This window comes from Agelaius phoeniceus, unplaced genomic scaffold (genome assembly GCF_051311805.1).
Source record: "Agelaius phoeniceus isolate bAgePho1 unplaced genomic scaffold, bAgePho1.hap1 Scaffold_800, whole genome shotgun sequence".
Classification (NCBI taxonomy): domain Eukaryota; kingdom Metazoa; phylum Chordata; class Aves; order Passeriformes; family Icteridae; genus Agelaius; species Agelaius phoeniceus.
Genome location: NW_027510089.1, coordinates 14,764 through 38,853, shown reverse-complemented (window position 1 = coordinate 38,853; position 24,090 = coordinate 14,764). Strand labels below are relative to the sequence as shown.

The window sequence follows — 24,090 nt, the reverse complement described above, 5'->3', positions numbered from 1 at the left end:
CTCCGGGATCGGTGCAGGACCGGGAGAGACGCGGGGTGGAGGGTCCGGGGAGGGTCCCCGGGACGGCGGAGGCGGGCACGGGGTCCCGGGACGGTCCCGGGAAGGTCCCGGGAGGGGGGGGGTGGCGGCGGGGATGTCCCGGAAGCCTCGTGTCCCCCCCCGTCCGTCGGGAAGCGCGGGAGGGGGTTCCCGGAACGGCCCCGCCCTCTCCCGCCTGCCCAAATAAGGGCATGATTGCGTCAGCGGGGAAAGCCCCGGCCCCGCCCACTTCCGTTGACGCCGGTGCACGCGGGGGGCTTCCCACGGGAGGGGGGAGGGGGGACCCGCTCGGCCCCGCCGCCCCCGGTGCAGCGCGACCAGAGCCGGTACCGCAATTATCATCATCATCATCATCATCATCATTATTATTATTAATAATTATTAAATACAAATGTACAAAAAAAATCAGCAGCGACAACGAATCGCCCCCCCGCCCCGGGACTGGGGGGTCGCCGGGGGCCGCTCCCCACCGGGGGGGGTCCTGTAAACGTCACCGGGGGGGCTCCGCCCGCCCCTCCCGCGCAATCCCCGGTTCGGAGGGGCCCGAGCCCTCCCCGAGAACCGCGGGGTCCCCAGGCCCAGCTGGGGGGGGCTCCAGGCCCCTCTTTGGGGGTCCCCACGCATCCCCCAGGCCCCGTTCCCGCCGGTCCCGAGGGTCCTGCCCCGGGGGGGGGGACATGGGGGGGTCCTGCCGGTCCGTTACCCCCAGCCCGGGGGTCGCCCATCCTCGGGGGTCCTTTCAGGGGTCCCCAGCCCCTCCAGGTCCACGTTGGGGGGGGTCTCTCGTGCAGTCCCCCCTTCTCTGAGCCGGCGGGGGCCGTGTCCATGGGGGTCTCACGGAGCATCCCGGTACCGCCGTGTCCATGGGGGTCTCACGGAGCATCCCGGTACCGCCGTGTCCACGGGGGTCTCACGCAGCATCCCGGTACCGCCGTGTCCATGGGGGTCTCCCGCAGCATCCCGGTACCGCCGTGTCCGTGTCCCTGACCGGGGGCGTCCCCGCCGCTCGGTGCCCAGCCGGGAGCGGGGGTCGCCCCCGGGGAAGGATCCAGCGCTGCCCCGGAGCCCCCCCGGTGCCGGTTCTAGAAGCCGAGCGCGGCCCCGGGGGGCAGCGGGCACCCCGAGCCCGCGTGGTCGCGCACGGAGCCGCGGAGCCGCCGCACCTGGGCCCGCAGCACGGCCGCCGTGTCCGCCAGCTCGGCGTTCTGAGCGCGGAGCCCCCGGACGCGCTGCTCCAACCGCGCGATCCGCTCCAGCTTCCGCCGCCGGCACCGGCTCGCCGCCAGCCGGTTCCGCAGCCTCCGCCGCTCCGCCTGCAGCCGCTCCGGGGAATCCGCGCCCGGCTCCGCCGCCGCCTCCGCCGCCTCCGCTCCGGGGACCCCCGGGAAGGGTCCCCCCATCCCCGCCGCCGTCGTGCTCAGCGCCGGCGGCTCCGGGAGCGCCACGTTGGGCGGCCCCGGTTGGTGCAGCCTCGTCCAGCGCTTGGGCGAAGCTGCCGGTGAATCCGTCGCGCTCGCCGGTACCGGGGTAGAAGAAGCCGCCGGTAGCGGCGCCGCTGCCGAAGAAGGCGCCGTCGGGGCACGGCGCCGGTTTGAGGCCGCGGAAGGGCTCCTGCGGCGGGCCCTGCGGTAGCGGCCCCGGTAAGGAGCCGTAGTCGGGCTCGGCGCGGCAGAAGCCGCCCGGGAAGGGCGCGGGGCGGTAGAAACGGCGGCTCCATCCGGGAGCGGCGGGACTCGAACCCGCGGCCCCGCGCGGCACCCGCGGCTTTATGGGCGCGCGCGGCGGAAACGCGCCGCCATTGGCTGGGGGGGCGCAGGACACCCCCCGCCCCGCCCCCTTCGCCCCGGACACGCTCATTCCGGCATGGACACGCCCCCAGCGGAAAAGGGGCGGGGCCTGAGAGCATTTGGGGGCACAGGTGGGAAAAGGGGGGGACAGGTGAGCAAAGGGGGGGACAGGTGTGAGCAAGGAGAGGTCAGGTGAGGCCAAAGGCAGGGGCAGGTGAGCAGGAGGGGGCTCAGGTGTGAAAAGCGGGGGCGAGCGTGCAAAGGGGGACAGGTGAGCGCCACGGACGGGCGGGCAGGTGGGTGCCAGGGGCACAGGTGGGTACCAGGGATCGCGTGCCCGGCCATCCACACCTGTGTCACCTCCTGAGGTCACACCTGTGCCCTCGTGTCCCCTCCATGGCCCCACGTGAGTCACACGGGGCACCCCAGGATCCTCCAAAACCACCCCAGGATCCCCTAAGCCACCCCAGGACCCCCTAAACCACCCCAGGACCCCCTAAGCCACCCCAGGATCCTCCAAACCCACCCCAGGACCCCCTAAGCCACCCCAGGACCCCCAAAACCACCCCAGGATCCCCTAAGCCACCCCAGGACCCTCCAAAACCACCCCAGGATCCTCCAAAACCACCCCAGGACCCCCTAAACCACCCCAGGATCCCCTAAGCCACCCCAGGACCCTCCAAAACCACCCAGGACCCCCTAAACCACCCCAGGACCTCCAAAACCACCCCAAAAAGTCCCTGGACCCCCAGGGGCCACAGCCAGGGGTGGGGGGCCATGCCCAGATGTGTCCCCCCCGTGTCCCCCCCCGTGTCCCCGCGTGTCCCGGCCTGCACACGGGCATGCACGTACTGGGGGAGGGACAGGAGGGTCCCCAGGACTTCCCGGGGGGGGGGACAGGCCCCTGCTCCCCTCCCCCCCCGGATTTGAGGGGATTTTAGGGGATTTTGGGGCTGGGTTTTCCCTCCCGACTTCTCCTTCCCCGTGACTCAGGCCTGGCCCCGCTGTGACCTCCCGGTGTCACCCCCGAAGTGACCCCCCGGGAGGGGCAGGGGTCCAGGGGGGGCACTGGGGGGTTTGGGGGCTCTGGGGAGGGGTCCCGCTCCCGGGGAGGCCTCGGGGTGTCCTCCCCCCACCCCCAAAGTGACTTTTGGGGCCCCAAACAGCCCAACCGCCACCGGGGTTTCGGGCTGGGGGGGCCCGGATGTCCGGTGGGGGCACGGCACCGGCGGGGGAGGGCCCTGGGCCAAACTGGGAGCACTGGGAGGGCGCTGGGGTCACACTGGGGGGGTTCAGCCTACACTGGGGGCATTTGCATGTCCCAGGGCTATGCTGGGAGCACTGGGATGCCCCCAGACCATACTGGGAGCACTGGGATGCCCCCAGAGCCGCACTGGGATGTCCTCGGAGCAATACTGGGAGCACTGGGATGCCCCCACAGCCATTCTGGGAGCACTGGGGGGGTTCCAGCACCGCACTGGGGGCACTGGGGGGGGTTCCGGCCGCCGAGGCCGTCGGGTTCAGCGCTGACGCAGCGCGGGCGTGGCCGCCGCCGCTGCCCCGCGGCGAGAACGGCCCGGCTTGACCCTGGCGAGCCGGCGGGGCCTGGCGGGGGCCCGGCGGGCGCGGCCGCGGGGGCGGCGGGACGCGGGCCTGACTCACCGGGGGGCCCGTTCTGGCCGCGACTCTATGGCCTTGGAGGACCCCGCTCCTGCAGCCCGGGCCGTGTCCGCCAGGGGGCGCAGCGCGCGGGTGGGGCCGCTCTGTCCCCCCCCGTCTCGATTGTCAAGCGGAAAGCGGAAGGGGCGCGGCCGGAAGTGGGCAGGTGAGGCCGCTCTAGGTGCGACTCTATGGCCCCGGAGGGCCGCGGCGGGTGTGGCGGGCGGGGAGGGCGGGGCCAGGTGCGGCCGCTCCGGGCGCGGCTCGGTGCCCCTGGAGGACCGGCCCGTTGTCCCTGGAGGACCGGCCGGACATGGCGGCGGGGCGGGACGCGTGCGGGGCGCTGCTCACCTGGGTAAGGGGGGTCGGGACCCCCGGGACCTCCCGGTTCAAGCGGGACCCCCCCCGTGCTCGGGGATCGGCCCCGGGACCCCCTCCGGGACCCCTGAGCGGTTCCTGCGGCTTCGGGAGCTTTGGTGGCCCCCGGGCACCTGTGACCCCCCCCGGGACCCTGTGACCCCTCGGGGCACCTCTGACCCCCCCATGACCCCTGTGACTCCCCACGGTCCCTCTCACCCCCCCCCGGTGACCTTTGTCCCCCCCCGGGACGTGGCCGAGCCCTTGTGACCCCCCCGCCCTTTGTCCCTGTCCCGGCGCCCTTTGACCCCCCCCAAATTCAGGGAGGGGAGTTTTGGGGGGGGGGGGAGGTGATCCCTACCCCCAGTGGGTCTTGGGGGGCTCTTTGGGAGTTTTGGGGTGTCCCTCACCCTCCGAGGGGCTGTCCCTGGTTTTGGGGTGTTCCTCACTCTCTAGGGAGGCACTTTTGGGGTGTCCCTGGTTTTGGGGTGTCCCTGACTCTCCCGGGGGGGCTGTTTTGGGGTGTCCGTGGTTTTGGGGTGTTCCTCACCCTCTAGGGAGGCACTTTTGGGGTGTCCCTGGTTTTGGGGTGTCCCTGACTCTCCCGGGGGGGCTGTTTTGGGGTGTCCCTGGTTTTGGGGTGTCCCTGACGCCCCCTTTCTCCCCCCCTCCCCAGCTGCAGACCTTTGACCCCCCCAGTCCGTGCGCGGCCCCCCCAGACCTGGCCAGCGGGGTCACCCTGGCCCACGTCCTGCACCAAATGTGAGTTATGGACCCCCGGGATTTGGGGGGGACCCCCGGGATTTGGGGCTCCCCGGATGGGCCCGGGCTGATTTTGGGGACCCCCCCCTCCCCAGTGACCCCTCGTGGTTCGATGAGGCCTGGCTGGGACGGATCCGGGGGGACACCGAGGGCAGCGCCCGCCTCAAGGTGGGGGGAGCAGAGGGTTTTGGGGGGGGGGTGTCAGAATTTGGGGCTCGTTTTGGGGGGGGTGTCAGAATTTGGGGCTCGTTTCGGGTGGGATTGGGGTTTTTGAAGGGGGGGGTCACAATGTGGGGTTCGTTTTGGGGAGGTGCTGGTTTTGGGGGCTGTTTTGGGGGGGCTGGATTAAGGAGGTTTGGGTTTTGTGGGGCTGGATTTGGGGAGGGATTTTGGGGGGGTCCTGGTTTTTGGGGGGGGGGTTTTGGGGGTGCATTTTGAGAGGGCTGATTTTGGGGAGCGCTGATTTTGGGGGGCCATTTTGGGGAGGGCCGATTTGGGGAGCGCTGATTTTGGGGGGCCATTTTGGGGAGGGCTTTTGGGGAGCGCTGATTCTGGGGGGCCATTTTGGGGGGTCATTTAGGGCAGGGTTGATTTTGGGGGGCCATTTTGGTGGGTCATTTTGGGGGGTCATTTTGGGCAGGGTTGATTTTGGGGGGCCATTTTGGGCAGGGCCGATTTGGGGAGGATCGATTTGGGGGGCGTCTCGGGGGGGCTTTTGGGGAGCGTTGATTTCTTTAGGGGACGGCTTTGGGGGGGCCCCGTTTGTGGGATCAGATTCGGGGGAGCGGGGTCTTTGTGGAGATCCCATTTTGGGGTGCCCAGGGGTCACAGCGCCGGGGCGGCGTTTGCCGTTTTTGGGGGGCGGAGTTTGCCGTTTTTGGGGGGGCGTTTCCCACCTCGTGCCCCCTCCCCAGGTGAACAACCTGCGCCAGGTGCTGCAGAGCGTGCTGGAGTACTGGCAGGATGTGAGTCGGGCTCTGGGGGCTCCCCTGGGATTTTGGGGAGTCCCTGAGGGTGGGGGGCTCCCCTGGGCAGGGGGGGCTCTGACCCTGGACCCCCACCCAAAGGTGCTGGGCCAGGCGGTGGGGGAGCAGCACGTGCCCGACGTGGGGGCGGCCGCCCGGCACGGGGACCCCGAGCAGCTGCGCAGGCTGGTGAGGCTGGTGCTGGGCTGTGCCGTCAGCTGCCAGCGCAGGGAAGGTGAGTGAGGGGCTGGGGGGGCTCCGGGAGCCCCAAAATCGCCCCCTGAGCCCCCGAAAATACCTGCTGACCCTCTAAAAACACATCCTGAGACACTGAAAACACCCCCTGAGCCCCCTGAAACACACCCTGACACCCAAAAATACCCCCTGAGCCCCCCAAAACGACCCCTGAGCCCACCTGGAACACACCCTGACACCCAAAAATACCCCCTGAGCCCCCCAAAACGCCCCCTGAGCCCACCTGAAACACACCTTGAACCACCAAAAACACCCCCTGATCACACAAAATCACCCCCTGATCCCCAAAATCACCCCCTGAGCCCCCTGAAACACACCCTGACACCCAAAAATACCCTGAGCCCCCCAAAACGCCCCCTGAGCCACCAAAACACCCCCTGAGCCCACCTGAAACACACCCTGACACCCAAAAACATCCCCTGAGCCACCAAAAATACCCCCTGACCCCCAAAATCACCCCCTGAGCCCCTAAAAACACACCCTGACCCCCCCCCGAAACACCCCCTGAGCCACCAAAAATACCCCCTGACCCCCTGAAACACCCCCTGAGCCCCAAAATCGCCCCCCTGACCCCCTGAAACACCCCTGACCCCCAAAATCGCCCCCGGCCCCCCCAAAATCGCCCCCTGACCCCCCAAAATCGCCCCCCAGAGCACATCCAGCGCATCATGACGCTGGAGGAGTCGGTGCAGCACGAGGTGATGACGGCCATCCAGGAGGTGCGGGAGATTTGGGGGTCACTGGGTGGTTTGCGGGTCACTGGGGGGTTCTGGGGGGTCCCTGGGTGGTTTTGGGGGTCCCTGGGTGGTTTTGGGGGTCCCTGGGCAGGGCTGGGGATGGTTTGGGGCATTTGTGGGGGTCGCTGCCTGTTGGGTTTGGGGGAGATTTGGGGCCGTAGGGCTTGGAGGGGCTCGGGGGAGTTTTGGGGACCCCCCCCGGGGTTTTTGGGGGGCCCAAAGCCCCTCCCAGACCCCAATTCCTCCCTCCCTGTGGCAGCTCTTGGACCCGGAGCCGTCGGAGCCGATGGCGGCTGAGACCTACGGGAACTTCGACGCTCAGGTGAGGATGGGCGGGGCAGATTTTGGGGTGTCTGGGGCACTTTGGGGGCTCAGGGGGTGTCTGAGCCCCCCCCGTGCCCCCCCAGTCCCGCCGCTATTATTACCTGAGCCAGGAGCCCCCCGAGGAGGGGTCGGGGCAGCGCTGCCGGGAGCTGGAGCAGCAGGTGAGGCCTGGGGGCACCTGGGGGCGCCCCTGGAGTCACCTGGGGCACCCCCGGAGTCACCTGGGGGCGCCCCAAATCCTGGGTGCCCCCGTTTTCCACCTGGGAGGGGATCCTGCACACCTGGGAGGGTTGTGCACACCTGGGCCCCTTCTTGCACACCTGGATCCCTTCCTGCACACCTGGGCTCCTTCCTGCACACCTGGGAGTCAATCCCACAGCCCCGTGCCCTTCCTGCACACCTGGAAGGGATCCTGCACACCTGGGAGGGATCCTGCACACCTGGCCTCCTTCCTGCTCATCTGGGAGTGATTCTGTACACCTGGGAGGGATCCTGCACACCTGGGCTCCTTCCTGCACACCTGTGAGGGATCCTACACACCTGTGAGGGATTCTGCACACCTGGGAGGGATTCTGTACACCTGGGAGGGAATCCCTCAGCCCCGTGCCTCTCCTGCACACCTGGGAGGGATTCTGTACACCTGGGCTCCTTCCTGCTCATCTGGATCCCTTCCTGCACACCTGGGCTCCTTCCTGCACACCTGTGAGGGATCCTACACACCTGGGAGGGATTCTGTACACCTGGGAGGGAATCCCTCAGCCCCGTGCCCCTCCCCTGCACACCTGGGAGGGATCCTGCACACCTGGGCTCCTTCCTGCTCGTCTGGATCCCTTCCTGCACACCTGGGCCCCTTCCTGCTCATCTGGAAGGGATCCTGCCCACCTGGGAGGGTCCCCTCAGCCCCGTGCCCCTCCCCTGCACACCTGGGAGTCAGTCCCACAGCCCCGTGCCCTTCCTGCACACCTGGGAGTGATTCTGTACACCTGGGCCCCTCCCCTGCCCACCTGGGAGGGATCCTGCACACCTGGGCCCCTCCCCTGCCCACCTGGGAGGGTCCCCTCGGCCCCGTGCCCCTCCCCTGCCCACCTGGCCCGCAGGTGGCCACGCTGCTGGAGGAGAAGGGCCACCTGGCCGCCGAGAACCGCGCCCTGCGCGAGCAGCTGGAGGCCGAGGGCGCGGGCGCCGCCGCCAAGAAGCTGCTGCGGCTGCAGGCGCAGGTGGAGGAGCTGCAGGAGGAGAATTACAGGTGAGACCCCTCCCCCCCTCCCCTGAGCGCCCCCCGCCCTCACCTGCGGCCCTCACCTGAGCCCGGGCTGCCCTCGCAGGCTGGAGAGCGGCCGGGAGGAGCTGCGGGCGCGCTGCTCGCGGCTGGAGCAGGAGGCGCGGGGGCTGCAGGCGCGGGCGCAGGAGCTCAGCGGGCTGGCGGGGGAGGCGCGGGCGCTGCGCGACGAGATGGACCTGCTCAGGTGAGCTGAGTACCTGCCCAGGTGAGCTGAGTACCTGCTCAGGTGAGCTGAGTACCTGCTCAGGTGAGCTGGGGGTGCTGGGTACCTGCTCAGGTGAGCTGGGGAAACCTGCTCAGGTGAGCTGAGTACCTGCTCAGGTGAGCTGGGGGTGCTGGGTACCTGCTCAGGTGAGGGGGGCACCTGCCCAGGTGAGCTGGGGGAACCTGCCCAGGTGAGGGGGCACCTGCCCAGGTGAGCTGGGGGTGCTGGGTACCTGCTCAGGTGAGGGGGAACCTGCCCAGGTGAGCTGAGTACCTGCTCAGGTGAGCTGAGTACCTGCTCAGGTGAGGGGGAACCTGCTCAGGTGAGGGGGGCACCTGCCCAGGTGAGCTGAGTACCTGCCCAGGTGAGCTGAGCACCTGCTCAGGTAAACCGAGCACCTGCTCAGGTGAGCCAGGAGGCTCCAGGGAGGCCCCACTTCCCGCATTGTCACTGTCACCCTCCAGGCAGTGCCGCGGTGGCCGCGTGTCGCGGCTCAGGCGCAGCTCACCTGTGCCCAGGTGTTGTGCAGGTACCTCACGTGTCCCCTCGTGTCCCCAGGGCCTCGTCAGCCCGTGCTGGGCGCCTGGAGGCGGCGGTGGCCGCGTACCGGGGCCGGGCGGCGGCGGCGGGCGAGCTGCGGCGCTGGGCGCGGGCGCTGGAGGAGCGGCACGCGGCGCAGGTGCGCAGGGCCGCACACCTGCAGCAGCAGCTGGGCCGCGCCCAGGCCGGCTGTGCGCAGCTGGAGGCCGCCCGCAAACAGGTGAGGGGCACAGGCAGGTGCTGGCTGTGGCACTGTGACCGGGGGTGCCACCATGACCGGGGATGTCACCATGACCGGGGGTGTCACCATGACCGGGGGTGTCACCATGACGAGGGGGCGTCACCGTGTCCCTGTGCTCGGGGGTGTCACTGTGCCCTGGGGGTGTCACCGTGTCCCCATGCCTGGGGGTGTCACCATGTCCTTGTGCCCGGAGGTGTCACCGTGTCCCCATTCCCAAGGGTGTCCCCATGTCCCCGTGCCCAGGGCTGTCACTGTCACCATGTCCCCATTCCCGAGGCTGTCCCTGTGTCCTTGTGCCCGGGGCTGTCACCGTGCCCGAGGGTGTCACTGTGTCCCCGTGCCCAGGGCTGTCACCGTGTCCCCGTGCCTGGGCTGTCACCGTGTCCCCATTCCCGGGGATGTCACCGTGTCCCCAGTCCCGAGGGTGTCACCATGTCCTTGTGCCCGGAGGTGTCACCGTGTCCCTGTGCCCGGGGCTGTCACCGTGTCCCCATTCCCGGGGATGTCACCGTGTCCCCAGTCCCGAGGGTGTCACCGTGTCCCCATGTCCCCATTCCCGGGGGTGTTGCTGTCCCCGTGTCCCCGTTCCCGGGGCTGTCACTGTGCCTGGGGCTGTCACTGTCCCCATGTCCCCATTCCCGGGGCTGTCCCTGTCCCCGTGTCCCCGTGCAGGTGGAGGAGCTGAGCGGGCAGCAGGCGGAGGCGGCGCTGAGGGCCGAGAAGTGGCACCTGGAGTTCCGGCACCTGCAGGAGCGATTCGAGGCCCTGAGCCAGGAGAAGGAGGTGGGTGAGGCTGGGGATGCACCTGGGGACACCTGGGACACACTTGGGGACACCTGGGGCACACCTGGGCACACACCTGGGGCACACCTGGGACACACCTGGGGCACACCTGGGGCACACCTGGGACACACCTGGGCACACACCTGGGCACACACCTGGGCACACCTGAGCCCCCTGTGCCCCGCAGAGGCTGCTGGAGGAGCGGGACGCGCTGCGCGAGGCCAACGAGGAGCTGCGCTGTGTGCAGGTGCAGCAGAGCTACCTGAGCCAGGCAGGTGAGTGCTGGGGGGGCACAGAACACCTGGGTGGGGACAGGACACGCTCCTGACCGAGCACAACCCTTGTGGGAGACCCCAGAGAGCCTCCAGTTCGGGCTGCAGGGTTTGGGGGGCTCCAGGGGGGTTTGAGGGGCTCCAGGGGGGTTCAGGGGGCTCCAGGGGAGCTTTGTGTGGGCAGGGCACAATTTTGGGGTCTCACCTGCTGTGCCCATGCCCAAAATCCACCTTTACCCCCCCCCCGACAGGCGCGGGGCTGGAGGGGGGCCCTGCCCCTCCCCGGAATTTGGCGGCTGAGATCCTTCCTGCAGAGCTCAGGTGAGTCCATGGAGGTGTCCAAAAGCGCAGGTGGGGAGTGGGGGGGTCCCCGGTTTGTTGGGGGGTCCCCGGTTTGTTGGGGGGTCCCCGGTTTGTTCCGGTGTCCCTCACGAGCACCCCGGTGTCCCGTCCCCACCAGGGACACGGTGACGCGGCTGCGGCGCGAGAACCGACAGCTGCGGCTGCAGCGGGACCAGCTCCGGCACAGGTGGGGGAACCGGGGGGGCTGGGGGTCCTCGAGAGACCCCTGAGACCCCCCCCAGTCCCTAAGGAGCCCCCCACACCCGCAGGCTGGAGGCCACAGGGGCAGCCGAGCCTCAGACGGCGCAGGGCGGGCCCCAGGAGGAGGTGAGGGGGGACCAGGGAGGTTTTGGGGGGGGTCTCTCAACACCAAGGGGGGGTCCCCAGGTCGTTGTGTGGGTCTCGGGGTCCTGGGGAGGGTCTCAGTGTTTTGGGGAGGGGTCAGGTTTTATTGGGGTTCCCTCAGCGCTCGTGCTTCATCTCTTTCTCAATTCCCCCCAGTTGGTGCTGCTGGAGGAGACCCCCGAGGACCTGTGAGTTTTTGGGGGGTGGGGGGAATTTGGGGAGCCCTCCCAACATCCCCAGCCTGTGACTGCCCTTTGCCCCCCCCCAGGGATGAGCTGCCAGAGGGAGAGGAGGAGGAGGAGGAGGAGGAAGAGCTGGAGCTCTCCAAGGCTGGTATGAGGGGGTCTGGAGTGGGCATCAGAATTCGGGGAGGGGTCGGGGTGTGGGGAGTCCTGGGGGGAGAATTGTGGGGTACCCCGGGTTGGGGTTTGTATAGGGATCCTGTGGGGCGATGTCTGCAGGGAGGGGCAGGAGATGAGCTGTGCCTCAGTTTCCCCATGAACACCTGGGGAGGTTCGGGGGTCCTTCCTGGCTAAGCTCCCTCTTTATTCCCGCTACGGGATCAGGATTTAGGAGTTCCACGAGTTCACCCCCCCAGAAACCCTCGGGCCCCTCTGGTGACCCCCCTGGGACCCCCCCGTTGGCCCCCGTCCTGCAGCTCCTCCGCAGCCAGCTGCAGGAGAAGGACGCGCTGATCCGGCACCTGGAGGTGAGGGGTTAACAACCCTGGCTTGGGGGGGGGTCCCGGGGGTCTCCATCCCCAGCTGAACCCCCCTCAACACCCCCAGAACGATTGGGAGCGCAGCCGGGCGCAGCGGGAGCGCGAGGAGCGGCTGCTGGTCACCGCCTGGTACAACATGGTGAGAACGGCGACCGAGACCCCCGGGCCCCCCCCTGCCCCGGGACCCCCGTTAAATTAACCCCGTTAACCCCTTCAGGGGCTGGCGCTGCAGCAGCACGAGGGTGACGCGACGGCGGCGGCGGCCTGGGGTGGCCCCGGTGGTGCTCGCTCCTTCCTGGCCCAGCAGCGCCTGGCCACGGCGGCACGGCGGGCACGGGCCCCTCACGGCCGGGCCGCCTCCTCCAACTGAGAAAATAAACCCCAAAAACCCCAGGGCGAGCACGGGCCCCTCACGGCCGGGCCGCCTCCTCCAGCTGAGAAAATAAACCCCAAACACCCCAGGGTGGGCACGGGCCCCTCACGGCCGGGCCGCCTCCTCCAGCTGAGAGAACAAACCCCAAAAACCCCAGGGCAGGCACGGGCCCCTCACGGCCGGGCCGCCTCCTCCAGCTGAGAAAATAAACCCCAAACACCCCCGGGCCGCCTCCTCCAGCTGAGAGAATAAACCCCAAACACCCCATGGCGGGCACGGGGCCCTCACGGCCGGGCCGCCTCCTCCAACTGAGAGAATAAACCCCAAACACCCCAGGGCCGCCTCCTCCAGCTGAGAGAACAAACCCCAAACACCCCAGGGCGGGCACGGGCCCCTCACGGCCGGGCCGCCTCCTCCAGCTGAGAAAATAAACCCCAAAAACCCCAGGGTGAGCACGGGCCCCTCACGGCCGGGCCGCCTCCTCCAACTGAGAAAATAAACCCCAAACACCCCAGGGCCGCCTCCTCCAACTGAGAGAGCAAACCCCAAACACCCCAGGGCGAGCATGGGCCCCTCACGGCCGGGCCGCCTCCTCCAGCTGAGAGAGCAAACCCCAAACACCCCAGGGCGAGCATGGGCCCCTCACGGCCGGGCCGCCTCCTCCAGCTGAGAGAGAAAACCCCAAACACCCCAGGGCGAGCACGGGCCCCTCACGGCCGGGCCGCCTCCTCCAGCTGAGAGAACAAACCCCAAACACCCCAGGGCCGCCTCCTCCAGCTGAGAAAATAAACCCCAAACACCCCAGGGCAGGCACGGGCCCCTCACGGCCGGGCCGCCTCCTCCAGCTGAGAAAATAAACCCCAAACACCCCAGGGCCGCCTCCTCCAGCTGAGAAAATAAACCCCAAACACCCCAGGGCAAGCACAGGCCCCTCACGGCCGGGCCGCCTCCAACTGAGAGAGAAAACCCCAAACACCCCAGGGCGAGCACAGGCCCCTCATGGCTGGGCCGCCTCCTCCAGCTGAGAGAATAAACCCCAAACACCCCAGATCCCCTCGCTCTGGGCTGGTCCCGCTTCAAACACTACAAACCTGAGCTCCCCACCTCGTTTTGGGGGGCCTGGACCTTGCCCCCGTGTCTTTTGGGGGAATTTTAGCACTTCTATTTTTGTAGCTGATTTTGGGGGGGTCTTGTGTGTGTCGCCCCCATAAAATGTTCTAATAAAGACTCAGGACTCAGTGCTGGAGATTTGTTGTGGGGGGATATTGGGGGGCTGAGCTGTGGGTGGGTGTTTTGGGGGTCTTAAACCACAGGGTTGGTGCTGGGGTGTGGCAGAGGTGGAAGGAGGTGAGCACCCTATAAATTACTTGAGCACCCTATAAATTACTTTAGTTTTGCCTTTTCCCCCTCACATTTCCCGCCCTTTTCTTCCCTCACATTTCCCGCCCTTTTCTTCCCTCACGTTTCCCGCCCTTTTCTTCCCTCACGTTTCCCGCCCTTTTCTTCCCTCACGTTTCCCGCCTTTTTTCCCCTCACATTTCCCGCCTTTTTCCCCTCAGAATTAAGGGAACTTCTCTAGTTGAACCCTTTAAAACGATGAAAAAAGGAATTTTTTTTAAGCCTTAAAAATAGAGGAAACCCCTTTTTCCATGTTCAGACCGCTAAAATGATGGATAAAAGGGGTCTCCTCCCAAAAAACCCCATAAAAATGGTGAAAAATGTGGAGTTTCCCTCAATTTAAACCCTTGTAATGTAGGATTCTGCATCAATTTTATTTGCTTTAATGGAATTCTCCCTCACTTTAATCCGCCAAGAGGCTTCCTGCTCCCTTTACTGGTTTTGCCTCAAGAAACACCATTTTTGGGGCTTTTTGACACCATTTTCCCTATAACGTGTCTTAAAACAGAGAGCCCCTGTTGATGGAACTCTTAAAACGGCCCCTAAAGAGGCTTCTTTCAATGTAAACCCTTAAAAATGGCGGAAAACAGAGATTCCACCTCAATTTACCTATTTAAACAACGGAAAAGTTGAATTTGCCCTCAACTATCCCTGAAATAATAGAAACTAGGGATTCCCAGTCAATGAAACCTCTTCAACTCATGGAAGAGGCAGGCTTTTCCTTCAGTTTAAACCCTCAAAATCGTTTTAAAGACTCTATTCCTTTAATTACGTCTCTTAAAAAGCGCTGTACGGACACTGCACGTGTAGGAGGGGGAGTGTTCGTGTCTCTTTAAATCCGCCGCCATCTTTGAACCGGGTGCTGCTCCACGCGCGCTGCGCGCATGCTCAGGAGTGCCGGCGCGGCGCCGGAAGTGCGTCAGGCGCGGGCGGAAGCGCGTCAGGCGCGGGCGGAAGCGGCCGTGCCGTGCCGGGCGGGTGGCGGAGGGTCGCGGCGGCCGCGCCATGGTGGATTACAGCGTGTGGGACCACATCGAGGTCTCGGACGATGAGGACGAGACTCACCCCAACATCGACACCGCCAGCCTCTTCCGATGGCGGCACCAGGTGCGGCCGGGCCGGCCCGCGGGGCCCTCCGGGGCCTGGCGCCCCGTTCCCATGGCGACCGGGCCCGGCATTGCCGGGGGAGGCGGGCGGGGGGGTTCGGTTGTTGGTGGGACCCCCGTGGGGCGGGGGGCGTTTCCCTTTTCCCAGCTCCGGGGGCCGCCCTGGGGCGGGGGCTCCCCGCGTTCCGGTGGGATCGTACCGGGACCCCCGGCGGGGAGCGCCCCTATCGCAGGCACCCCAGATCCTGTGCCCCATCTCGGAACGCCCCAATTCCTGTGCCCCCATCCCAGTTCCTGTGCTCCCATCCAGGACACCCCGTTCCTGTGCCCCCATCCAGGACACCCCAAATTCACAACAAATTCACCCTAAATCCATCCCAAATCCAGCCCCAAATTCACGCCAGATCCACCCCAAAATTCACCCTAGCTCCACCCCAAACTCACGACAAATCCATCTCAAATTCACCCCAAATCCATCCTAAATTCACTCCAAATCCACCCCAAAATTCACCCCAAATCCACCCCAAAATTAACTTCAAAATTCACCCCAAAATTCACTCCAAATCCAGCCCAAAATTCACCCCAAATCCAGCCCAAAAATGAGTTTGGGGTTCCTGTGCCCAGCACGCCCCGTGCCCATCCCTGTGCCCCCATCCCGGGTTCCCCATTCCCCCACCCAGGTTCTGCCCCTTCCCTTGGGAACCCCCTCAGAGTGGGGTCTCAGCCCCCCCAATCCCCTCCCTGTCCCCCAGGGTGGGGCAGCAACACCCCCAAACCCCCCCCCCCCCAAAATTTGGGGGTCTGGGAATCCCCGGAACCCCAGAGCCACCCCAGAAGCGTCCAAATGGGGGGGTCTGGAGCTTTGTGGGTGCCCCCAGGCCCGCGTGGAGCGCATGGAGCAGTTCCAGAAGGAGAAGGAGGAGCTGGACAAGGGCTGCCGCGAGTGCAAGCGCAAACTGGCCGAGTGCCTGAAGAAGGTGAAGGAGCTGGAGCTGGCCGAGCCCGAGAGCGGCCGGGGGGAGCTGGAGAAGCTCCAGGCCGAGGCCCAGCAGCTGAGGAACGAGGAGAAGAGCTGGGAGAACAAGCTGGAGGAGCTGAGGAAGAAGGAGAAGAACATGCCCTGGAACGTGGACACGCTCAGCAAGGACGGGTTCAGCAAGGTGGGGGACTGGGGAGGAAACACCCCGAAAAACGGGCACCGAGTCTGTGAAAAACACCCCAAAAACTGACCTCGAATCTGTGAAAAATCCCCCAAAAACTGACCTCGAATCTGTGAAAAACACCCCAAAAACTGACCTCGAATCTGTGAAAAAAAACCCCACTCCAAATCTGTGATGTTCCCCCCAAAAAACTGACCCCAAATCTGTGATGTTTACTCCAAAAAACTGACCCCAAGTCTGTGATGTTTCCCCAAAAAATTGACCCCAAATCTGCGAAAAAAAACCCCAAAAAACTGACCCCAGATCTGTGAGGTTTACCCCAAAAAAACCGACTCCAAATCTGTGACGTTCCCCCCAAAAAAACTGACCCCAAATCTGCGAAAAAAACCCCTAAAAACCGACCCCAAATCTGTGATGTTTCCCCCAAAAAAACTGACCCCAAATCTGTGATGTTTACCCCAAAAAACCAACTCCAAATCTGTGATGTTTCCCCCCAAAAAACTGACCCCAAATCTGCGAAAAAAAACCCTAAAAACCGACCCCAAATCTGTGATGTTTACCCCCAAAAAACTGACCCGAAATCTGTGATGTTTACCCCCAGAAAATTGACCCCAAATCTGTGATGTTTCCCCCAAAAAAACCGACCCCAAATCTGTGATGTTTACCCCAAAAAAAACTAACCCCAAATCTGTGATGTTTACCCCAAAAAAACCGACCCCAAATCTGTGATGTTTACCCCCAAAAAAACTGACTCCAAATCTGTGATGTTTCCCCCCAAAAAACTGACCCCAAATCTGCGAAAAAAAACCCTAAAAACCGACCCCAAATCTGTGATGTTTCCCCCAAAAAAACTGACCCCAAATCTGTGATGTTTACCCCAAAAAACTGACCCCAAATCTGTGAAAAAAACCCCAAAAACCCGCCCCCAAACCTGTGAGGTTTCCCCCCAAACCATTCCCCGTTTTCCTTCGGGTCCCCAGAGCGTTTTCAACGTGAAGCCCGAGGAGAAGGAGGAGACGGAGGAGCAGAAGGAGAAGAAGCACAAAAGCTTCGTGGAGAGATACGAGAAGCAGATCAAGCACTTCGGTGAGAGAGAGCTGGGGGCATTGGGGAGCAGCTTCTTGGGGTTCCCCGGGCTGGGGGGCACCCCCAGTGCTGGGAGCAGCCCAGAATCCTCTCACTCTGCTGAAAATCCAGGATTTGGTGTGGTTTCCCCATTTTCCCCTGCTGAAGCTGAGTTTTGGGGGAATTTATTTAAATTTCAGGACGAGGTGCTCTCCCTCGTGCCCACCCTGCTCCTAACGAGGTTCGGAGTTGGTTCCCTCATTCAGGAATCCCCATATGAGGTCCAGAGTGGATTCCAGAGTGGATTCCCTTATTAAGGAACCCCCTAACGAGGTTCAGAGTGGATTTCCTCATTAAGGAACCCCCTAATGAGGCTCAGAGTTGGTTCCCTCATTAAGGAACCTCCTAACGAGGTTCGGAGTTGGTTCCCTCATTAACAATCCCCTAACCCAGAGTGGATTCCCTCATTAATGAATCTCCTAACGAGCCCCGAGTTGATTCCCTCATTAATGAACCCCCTAACGAGCCCCGAGTTGATTCCCTCATTAATGAACCCCCTAACAAGGTTCAGAATTGGTTCCCTCATTAACGAACCCCCCCTAACGAGCCCCGTGCGGGTTCCCTCATTAACGAACCCCCCTAACGAGCCCCGAGCGGTTCCCTCATTAACGAACCCCCCCTAACGAGCCCCGCGCGGGTTCCCTCATTAACAATCCCCTAACCCAGAGTGGATTCCCTCATTAAGGACCCCCCTAACGAGGCTCAGAGTTGATTCCCTCATTAATGAACCCCCCTAATGAGCCCCGAGCAGGTTCCCTCATTAAGGACCCCCCTAACCCAGAGTTGATTCCCTCATTAACGAACCCCCCCTAACGAGCCCCGAGCGGATTCCCTCATTAATGAACCCCCTAACAAGGTTCAGAATTGGTTCCCTCATTACCAATCCCCTAACGAGCCCTGAGCTGATTCCCTCATTAACAATCCCCTAATGAGCCCCGAGCGGGTTCCCTCATTAACAGTCCCCTAATGAGCCCCGAGTTGATTCCCTCATTAACAATCCCCTAACCCAGAGTGGGTTCCCTCATTAAGGACCCCCCTAACGAGGCTCAGAGTTGATTCCCTCATTAACGAACCCCCCTAACGAGCCCTGAGCGGTTCCCTCATTAACAATCCCCTAACCCAGAGTGGATTCCCTCATTAAGGACCCCCCTAACGAGCCCCGAGCTGATTCCCTCATTAACGAACCCCCCTAACGAGCCCCGAGCGGTTCCCTCATTAATGAACCCCCTAACCCAGAGCTGATTCCCTCATTACCAATCCCCTAATGAGCGGGTTCCCTCATTAACGAACCCCCCTAACGAGCCCCGAGTCGATTCCCTCATTAACGAACCCCCCCTAACGAGCCCCGAGTGGGTTCCCTCATTAAGGAACCCCCTAACAAGGTTCAGAATTGGTTCCCTCATTAAGGACCCCCCTAACGAGCCCCAGAGTCCATTCCCTCATTAACAATCCCCTAACCCAGAGTCCATTCCCTCATTAACGAACCCCCCCCTAACGAGCCCCGAGCGGGTTCCCTCATTAAGGACCCCCCTAACGAGCCCCGAGCTGATTCCCTCATTAACGAACCCCCCCTAACGAGGCTCAGAGTCGATTCCCTCATTAAGGACCCCCCTAACGAGCCCCGAGCGGGTTCCCTCATTACCAATCCCCTAACCCAGAGTTGATTCCCTCATTAATGAACCCCCTAACGAGCCCCGAGCTGATTCCCTCATTAACAATCCCCTAATGAGCCCCGAGTTGATTCCCTCATTAATGAACCCCCTAACAAGGTTCAGAATTGGTTCCCTCATTAATGAACCCCCTAACGAGCCCCGAGTGGTTCCCTCATTAACAATCCCCTAACCCAGAGTGGGTTCCCTCATTAAGGACCCCCCTAATGAGGCTCAGAGTTGATTCCCTCATTAACGAACCCCCCCTAACGAGCCCCGAGCGGTTCCCTCATTAACGAACCCCCTAACCCAGAGTTGATTCCCTCATTACCAATCCCCTAATGAGCGGGTTCCCTCATTAACGAACCCCCCTAACGAGCCCCAAGTCGATTCCCTCATTAACCCCCGCGCTGCCGCAGGGATGCTGCGGCGCTGGGACGACAGCCAGAAGCACCTGTCGGAGCACCCTCACCTGGTGTGCGAGGAGACAGCCAACTACCTGGTGATCTGGTGCATCGACCTGGAGGTGGAGGAGGTGAGGCTGAATTTGGGGGAAATTCTCCCTTTTCCGGGCTGCAGTCGCTTTCTTGCCACCCCTCTGGGTTTTGGGCAGGAAAAAATGAGAGGTTTGGGGGTTATGGAGTAGGAGAGATCCATAAAATCATCCAGTATGGGAGAGGGGTGCACCCCCAGACCCCTCTCCTGCTGCTCCAGGCTTTACCTGGGGTGAGGAGCCTGGAAAAAAATATCAAAATCAGGGAATTTGGGATTAATTTGGGGTTAATTTGGGGTCAAAAAGCTCCTAAAGCTCCATCAAATCCAGCATCCTAAAGCTCCATCAAATCCAGCACCCTAACGCCCTTAGCAGCTCCTGCAGGGATCCCCTGTTCCAAATCACCTTTCCCAGCCCAGAAGGGTTGGAGGGACGTGGGATTTTGGGGCACTTTGGGGATTTTGAGCTGTTTGTCCCCAGAAACACGCGCTGATGGAGCAGGTGGCCCACCAGACCATCGTCATGCAGTTCATCCTGGAGCTGGCCAAGAGCCTCAAGGTGGACCCCAGGGCCTGCTTCAGGCAGTTCTTCACCAAAATTAAGGTAAAAATTCAATTTGGGGGGGGATTCGGGGTGAATTTAGGGTGAATTTGGGGGTGAATTTAGGTTGAATTTGGGGGCGAATTTGGCGGTGAATTTGTGAGGAATTTGAGGTGAATTTAGGTTGAATTTGAGGTGAATTTAGGTTGAATTTGAGGTGAATTTAGGTTGAATTTGGGGGTGAATTTAGGCGGAATTTGGGGGCGAATTTGTGCGGAATTTGAGGTGGATTTTTGGGCTGAATTTTGGGTGGATTTGGAGTGAATTTTGGAGTGGATTTGGAGGTGGATTTGAGGTAGTTTTGGAGTGAATTTTGAGGTGGATTTGAGATGAATTTGGGGGTGAATTTGTGGTGAATTTTGGGTGAATTTGAGCCGGATTTGAGCTGGATTTTGAACCGGATTTGTGGTGCGTTTGAGCTGGGTTTTGAACCGGATTTATGCTGAATTTCAGCTGAATTTTGAGTGAATTTGAGATGAATTTGGGGTAAATTTGGGAGTGAATTTTGGGTGAATTTGAGCTGGATTTTGAACCATATTTGCGATGAATTTGAGCTGGGTTTTCAACCGGATTTCTGCTGAATTTCAGCCGAATTTTGAGTGGATTTGAGATGAATTTGGGGCTGAATTTGTGGTGAATTTTGGGTGAATTTGAGCCGGATTTGGGCTGAATTTTGAACCGGATTTGCGATGAATTTGAGCTGGGTTTTGAACCAGATTTCTGCTGAATTTCAGCCGAATTTTCAGTGAATTTGACCCGGATTTGGGCCCGCACCCCCGTTTTTCCCCCTTTTTTTCCCCCTTTCACAGACGGCAGACCAGCAGTACCTGGAGGGCTTCACGGAGGAGCTGGAGGCGTTCAAGGAGCGCGTGCGGGGCCGGGCGCGGGCGCGCCTGGAGAAGGCGCTGCGCGAGTACGAGGAGGAGGAGCGCCAGAAACGCCTGGGGCCCGGCGGGCTCGACCCCGTCGAGGTCTACGAGTCCCTGCCCGCCGTGAGTCTGGGGCTAAAAACCCCGGGTTTGGGGCTAAAACCCCGGGTTTGGGGCTAGAAACCCCTGGTTTGGGGCTTTTTGGGGCTCTGTGAGTTTGGGGCTAAAAACTCCTGGTTTGGGGCCTTTTGGAGCCCCGTGAGTTTGGGTCAAAACCCCCTGGTTTGGGGCTTTTTGGGGCTCTGTGAGTTTGGGGCTAAACTCCCCTTTTTGGGGCATTTTGGGGCCCTGTGAGTTTGGGGCTAAAAACTCCGGTTTGGGACCTTTTGGGACCCTGTGAGTTTGGGGCTAAAAACCCCGGTTTGGGACATTTTGACACCCGGGGGTTTGGGGCTTTTTGGGGCTCTGTGAGTTTGGGGCTAAACTCCCCTTTCCCCTTTTGGGGCCCCTTGAGTTTGGGGCTAAAAACCCTGGTTTGGGGCATTTTGGAGCCCTGTGAGTTTGGGGCTAAAAACCCTGGTTTGGGGCCCTGTGAGTTTGGGGCTAAAAACCCCGGTTTGGGGCCTTTTGTGGCCCTGTGAGTTTGGGGCTAAAAACCCCGGGTTTGGGGCTTTTTGGAGCCCCGTGAGTTTGGGGCTAAACTCCCCTGTTTGGGGCTACAAACCCTGGTTTGGGGCCTTGTGAGTTTGGGGCTAAAAACCCCGGGTTTGGGGCTAAAAACCCCTGGTTTGGGACATTTTGGAGCCTTGTGAGTTTGGGGCTAGAAACCCCGGGTTTGGGGCTAAAAACTCCTGGTTTGGGACCTTTTGGGACCCTGTGAGTTTGGGGCTAGAAACCCCGGTTTGGGACATTTTGACACCCGGGGGTTTGGGGCTTTTTGGGGCCCTGTGAGTTTGGGGCTAAAAACTCCGGTTTGGGGCTTTTTGGGGCCCCGTGAGTTCGGGGCTAAAAACCCTGGTTTGGGGCTAAAACCCCCTGGTTTGGGGCTAAAACCCCCGGGTTTGGGGCATTTTGGCGCCTTGTGAGTTTGGGGCTAAAAACCCTGGTTTGGGACATTTTGAGACCTGGGGGTTTGGGGCTAAACTCCCCTTTTTGGGGCCCTGTGAGTTTGGGGCTAAAAACCCCTGGTTTGGGGCCTTTTGGGGCCCCGTGAGTTTGGGGCTAAAAACCCCAGTTTGGGGCTTTTTGGAGCCCCTTGAGTTTGGGGCTAAACTTCCCTTTTTGGGGCCCCGTGAGTTTGGGTCAAAACCCCCTGGTTTGGGACCTTTTGGGGCCCTGTGAGTTTGGGGCTAAAAACCCCAGGTTTGGGGCATTTCGGGGGCTCCCGTAAGTGCTCTGAGGGGGTTTTGGGGATAAATCCTGAGGTTTTGGGTGTTGGACGGTTGGGGGATCCTGGTGGGGTTGGGATCCCAGAGTGATCCCAGTCTCTCCCAGTACAATCCCAGTACAATCCCAGTCTCTCCCAGTACAATCCCAGTACAATCCCAGTCCCTCCCAGCACAATCCCAGTCTCTCCCAGTACAATCCCAGTACAATCCCAGTCCCTCCCAGTACAATCCCAGTACAATCCCAGTCCCTCCCAGTCCCTCCCAGTACAATCCCAGTCCCTCCCAGCGCTGACCAGTCCCTGGCCCAGCAGGAGCTGCAGAAATGCTTCGATGTCAAAGACGTTCAGATGCTGCAGGACACAATCAGCAAAATGGACCCAACCGTGAGTTTTTTCACCCCAAAAATACCTCGGGAGGGGTCCCCAAACACCCGGGGAAACCCAAATCCCTCAAGGTGTCCCCAAATCCCTCAAGGTGTCCCCAAACCCCTTGGGGGCATCCCCAAACCCCCTGAGGTGTCCCCAAATCCCTCAGGGGAGCCCCAAATCCCTCAGGGGAGCCCCAAATCCCTCGGGGTGTCCCCAAATCCCTCGAGGATGTCCCCAAATCCCTCAAGGTGTCCCCAAACCTCTCAAGGATGTCCCCAAACCCCTTGGGGTGTCCCCAAACCCCTCGAGGATGTCCCCAAATCCCTCAGGGTGTCCCCAAATCCCTCGGGAAGGGTCCCAGATCCCTCCGGGGTGTCCCCAAACCCCTTGAGATGTCCCCAAACCCCTTGGGGTGTCCCCAAACCCCTCGAGGATGTCCCCAAATCCCTCAGGGTGTCCCCAAACCCCTCGAGGATGTCCCCAAACCCCTTGGGGTGTCCCCAGACCCCTCGAGGATGTCCCCAAATCCCTCAGGGTGTCCCCAAACCCCTCGAGGATGTCCCCAAACCCCTTGGGGTGTCCCCAGACCCCTCGAGGATGTCCCCAAATCCCTCAGGGTGTCCCCAAACCCCTCGAGGATGTCCCCAGATCCCTCCAGGCCGTCCCCAAACCCCTCGAGGATGTCCCCAAACCCCCCCAGGATGTCCCCAAACCCCTTGGGGCCGTCCCCAAACCCCCCCGGCCGTCCCCAGCACCCCTCAATGATGTCCCCAAACCCCCCAGGCTGTCCCCAAACCCCCCCAGGATGTCCCCAAACCCCTCCAGGCAGTCCCCAAACCCCTCGAGGATGTCCCCAAATCCCTCCAGGATGTCCCCAAACCCCCCAGGCTGTCCCCAAACCCCCCCGGCTGTCCCCAAACCCCCCGGCCGTCCCCAGCACCCCCTTTCCCGTGTGCAGGAGGCCAAGTACCACATGCAGCGCTGCATCGACTCGGGGCTCTGGGTGCCCAACGCCAAGGGCGGGGACGGGGCCGAGAGAGGCGCGGGGGAGGCGGCGCCCTACGAGGAGATCCAGAAGGAGAACGGAGGAGGAGCCGAGCCGGAGGCCAAGCCCTGAGCGGGGCCACCGCGGCCCGCGGGGAAAAAAAAGAAAAAAGGCAGAAAAGGTCAAAAAAAAACCACGGAAAAAAAAAAACAAAATACAAAAAAACCAACCCAACAATTTCAACCCCCCCGTCGGAAAAGCAGCAGAATCAGGCGGGGAGGGGTCGTGCCCCGCCCCCCCCCAGCCCTGCAGCCCCCTCCCCACTCCCCTCACGCCCCCCCCCCCCATGCTTTTCACGCCGTAGAGACTTTGGGGAAGGATTTTGGGAGGTTTGGGCCCCCCCCCAGCCCCTCCGGGTGGGTTTGGGGTGCAGGGGGGGTCGGAGCCGCGGTGCCAGAGCAGAGAATAAAGAGATTGGAGAAGCTGAGCATGGCCTGGGGCTCTGGGGGCCTTTGGGGGGGTTTTGGGATTGGAGCCGCCCTGAGAGGGGCAGGGGGCTGTGACCCCCCCCCCAATCCTGCCAGGGAGGCTTTGGGGGGATCCCTGATGGGGTTTGGGCACCCCCCAAAAAAAAAAGCCCCAAACAATTTGGATCCCAGTCCAGCTGTGCCCGTGTTTAAATCCAGCTGTGCCCCTTCCAGCACCCTCCAGTTCGGATCCATCCCACTCCCACTTTGGGCCCAGTTGCGTTCCTGGTTCCAGCTGTGCGACCCCCAAGTCTGGATCCAGCTGTTCCCAATTCCGGATCCAGCTGTTCCCATTTCACATCCAGCTGTTCCCATTTCAGATCCAGCTGCTCTCCCCCACGTCTGGATCCAGCTGTTCCCATTTCAGATCCAGCTGTTCCCCCCCCCAGTTTCGGATCCAGCTGTTCCCCTCAGGCCCCGCCCCCTTTACCTG

General features: G+C 62.4%; 2 protein-coding genes across 3 annotated transcripts; both read left to right on the top strand.

Moving 5' to 3' along the window:
• Positions 1 to 3,718: 3,718 nt before the first annotated feature.
• LOC129133871 (protein Hook homolog 2) lies at positions 3,719 to 13,228 on the top strand. 2 transcript variants are annotated; one of them, XM_077173289.1, is made up of 22 exons: positions 3,719 to 3,840; positions 4,519 to 4,604; positions 4,700 to 4,772; positions 5,519 to 5,569; positions 5,672 to 5,804; positions 6,476 to 6,543; positions 6,821 to 6,883; positions 6,969 to 7,046; positions 7,983 to 8,131; positions 8,211 to 8,351; positions 8,931 to 9,132; positions 9,826 to 9,936; positions 10,124 to 10,211; positions 10,460 to 10,529; positions 10,669 to 10,737; positions 10,820 to 10,877; positions 11,052 to 11,083; positions 11,164 to 11,228; positions 11,462 to 11,604; positions 11,684 to 11,755; positions 11,834 to 11,973; positions 12,289 to 13,228. In XM_077173289.1, the coding sequence occupies exons 1-22, from the start codon at positions 3,799 to 3,801 to the stop codon at positions 12,299 to 12,301; spliced, it is 1,947 nt and encodes a 648-aa protein (XP_077029404.1). In that variant the 5' UTR covers positions 3,719 to 3,798; the 3' UTR covers positions 12,302 to 13,228. The 2 variants fall into 2 exon arrangements, with proteins under 2 accessions (XP_077029404.1, XP_077029406.1); XM_077173291.1 differs by having other exon boundaries at positions 6,996 to 7,046; positions 11,834 to 13,228.
• A 1,081-nt stretch (positions 13,229 to 14,309) lies between these two features.
• CDC37 (cell division cycle 37, HSP90 cochaperone) lies at positions 14,310 to 23,617 on the top strand. The gene is made up of 8 exons (XM_054653534.2): positions 14,310 to 14,494; positions 15,372 to 15,653; positions 16,634 to 16,739; positions 18,847 to 18,962; positions 19,401 to 19,523; positions 20,330 to 20,512; positions 22,089 to 22,160; positions 23,104 to 23,617. The coding sequence occupies exons 1-8, from the start codon at positions 14,393 to 14,395 to the stop codon at positions 23,260 to 23,262; spliced, it is 1,143 nt and encodes a 380-aa protein (XP_054509509.1). The 5' UTR covers positions 14,310 to 14,392; the 3' UTR covers positions 23,263 to 23,617.
• The last annotated feature ends 473 nt before the right edge of the window (positions 23,618 to 24,090 follow it).

Coding starts and splice junctions, on each gene's coding strand:
- LOC129133871 (XM_077173289.1), top strand. CDS start 3,799: ATGGCGGCGGGGCGGGACGCGTGCGGGGCGCTGCTCACCTGG. Junction 6,884..6,968: donor ACGGGAACTTCGACGCTCAG/GTGAGGATGGGC, acceptor GTGCCCCCCCAG/TCCCGCCGCTATTATTACCT. Junction 10,530..10,668: donor ATCCTTCCTGCAGAGCTCAG/GTGAGTCCATGG, acceptor CGTCCCCACCAG/GGACACGGTGACGCGGCTGC.
- CDC37 (XM_054653534.2), top strand. CDS start 14,393: ATGGTGGATTACAGCGTGTGGGACCACATCGAGGTCTCGGACGATGAG. Junction 15,654..16,633: donor GCAAGGACGGGTTCAGCAAG/GTGGGGGACTGG, acceptor TCGGGTCCCCAG/AGCGTTTTCAACGTGAAGCC. Junction 22,161..23,103: donor TCAGCAAAATGGACCCAACC/GTGAGTTTTTTC, acceptor TCCCGTGTGCAG/GAGGCCAAGTACCACATGCA.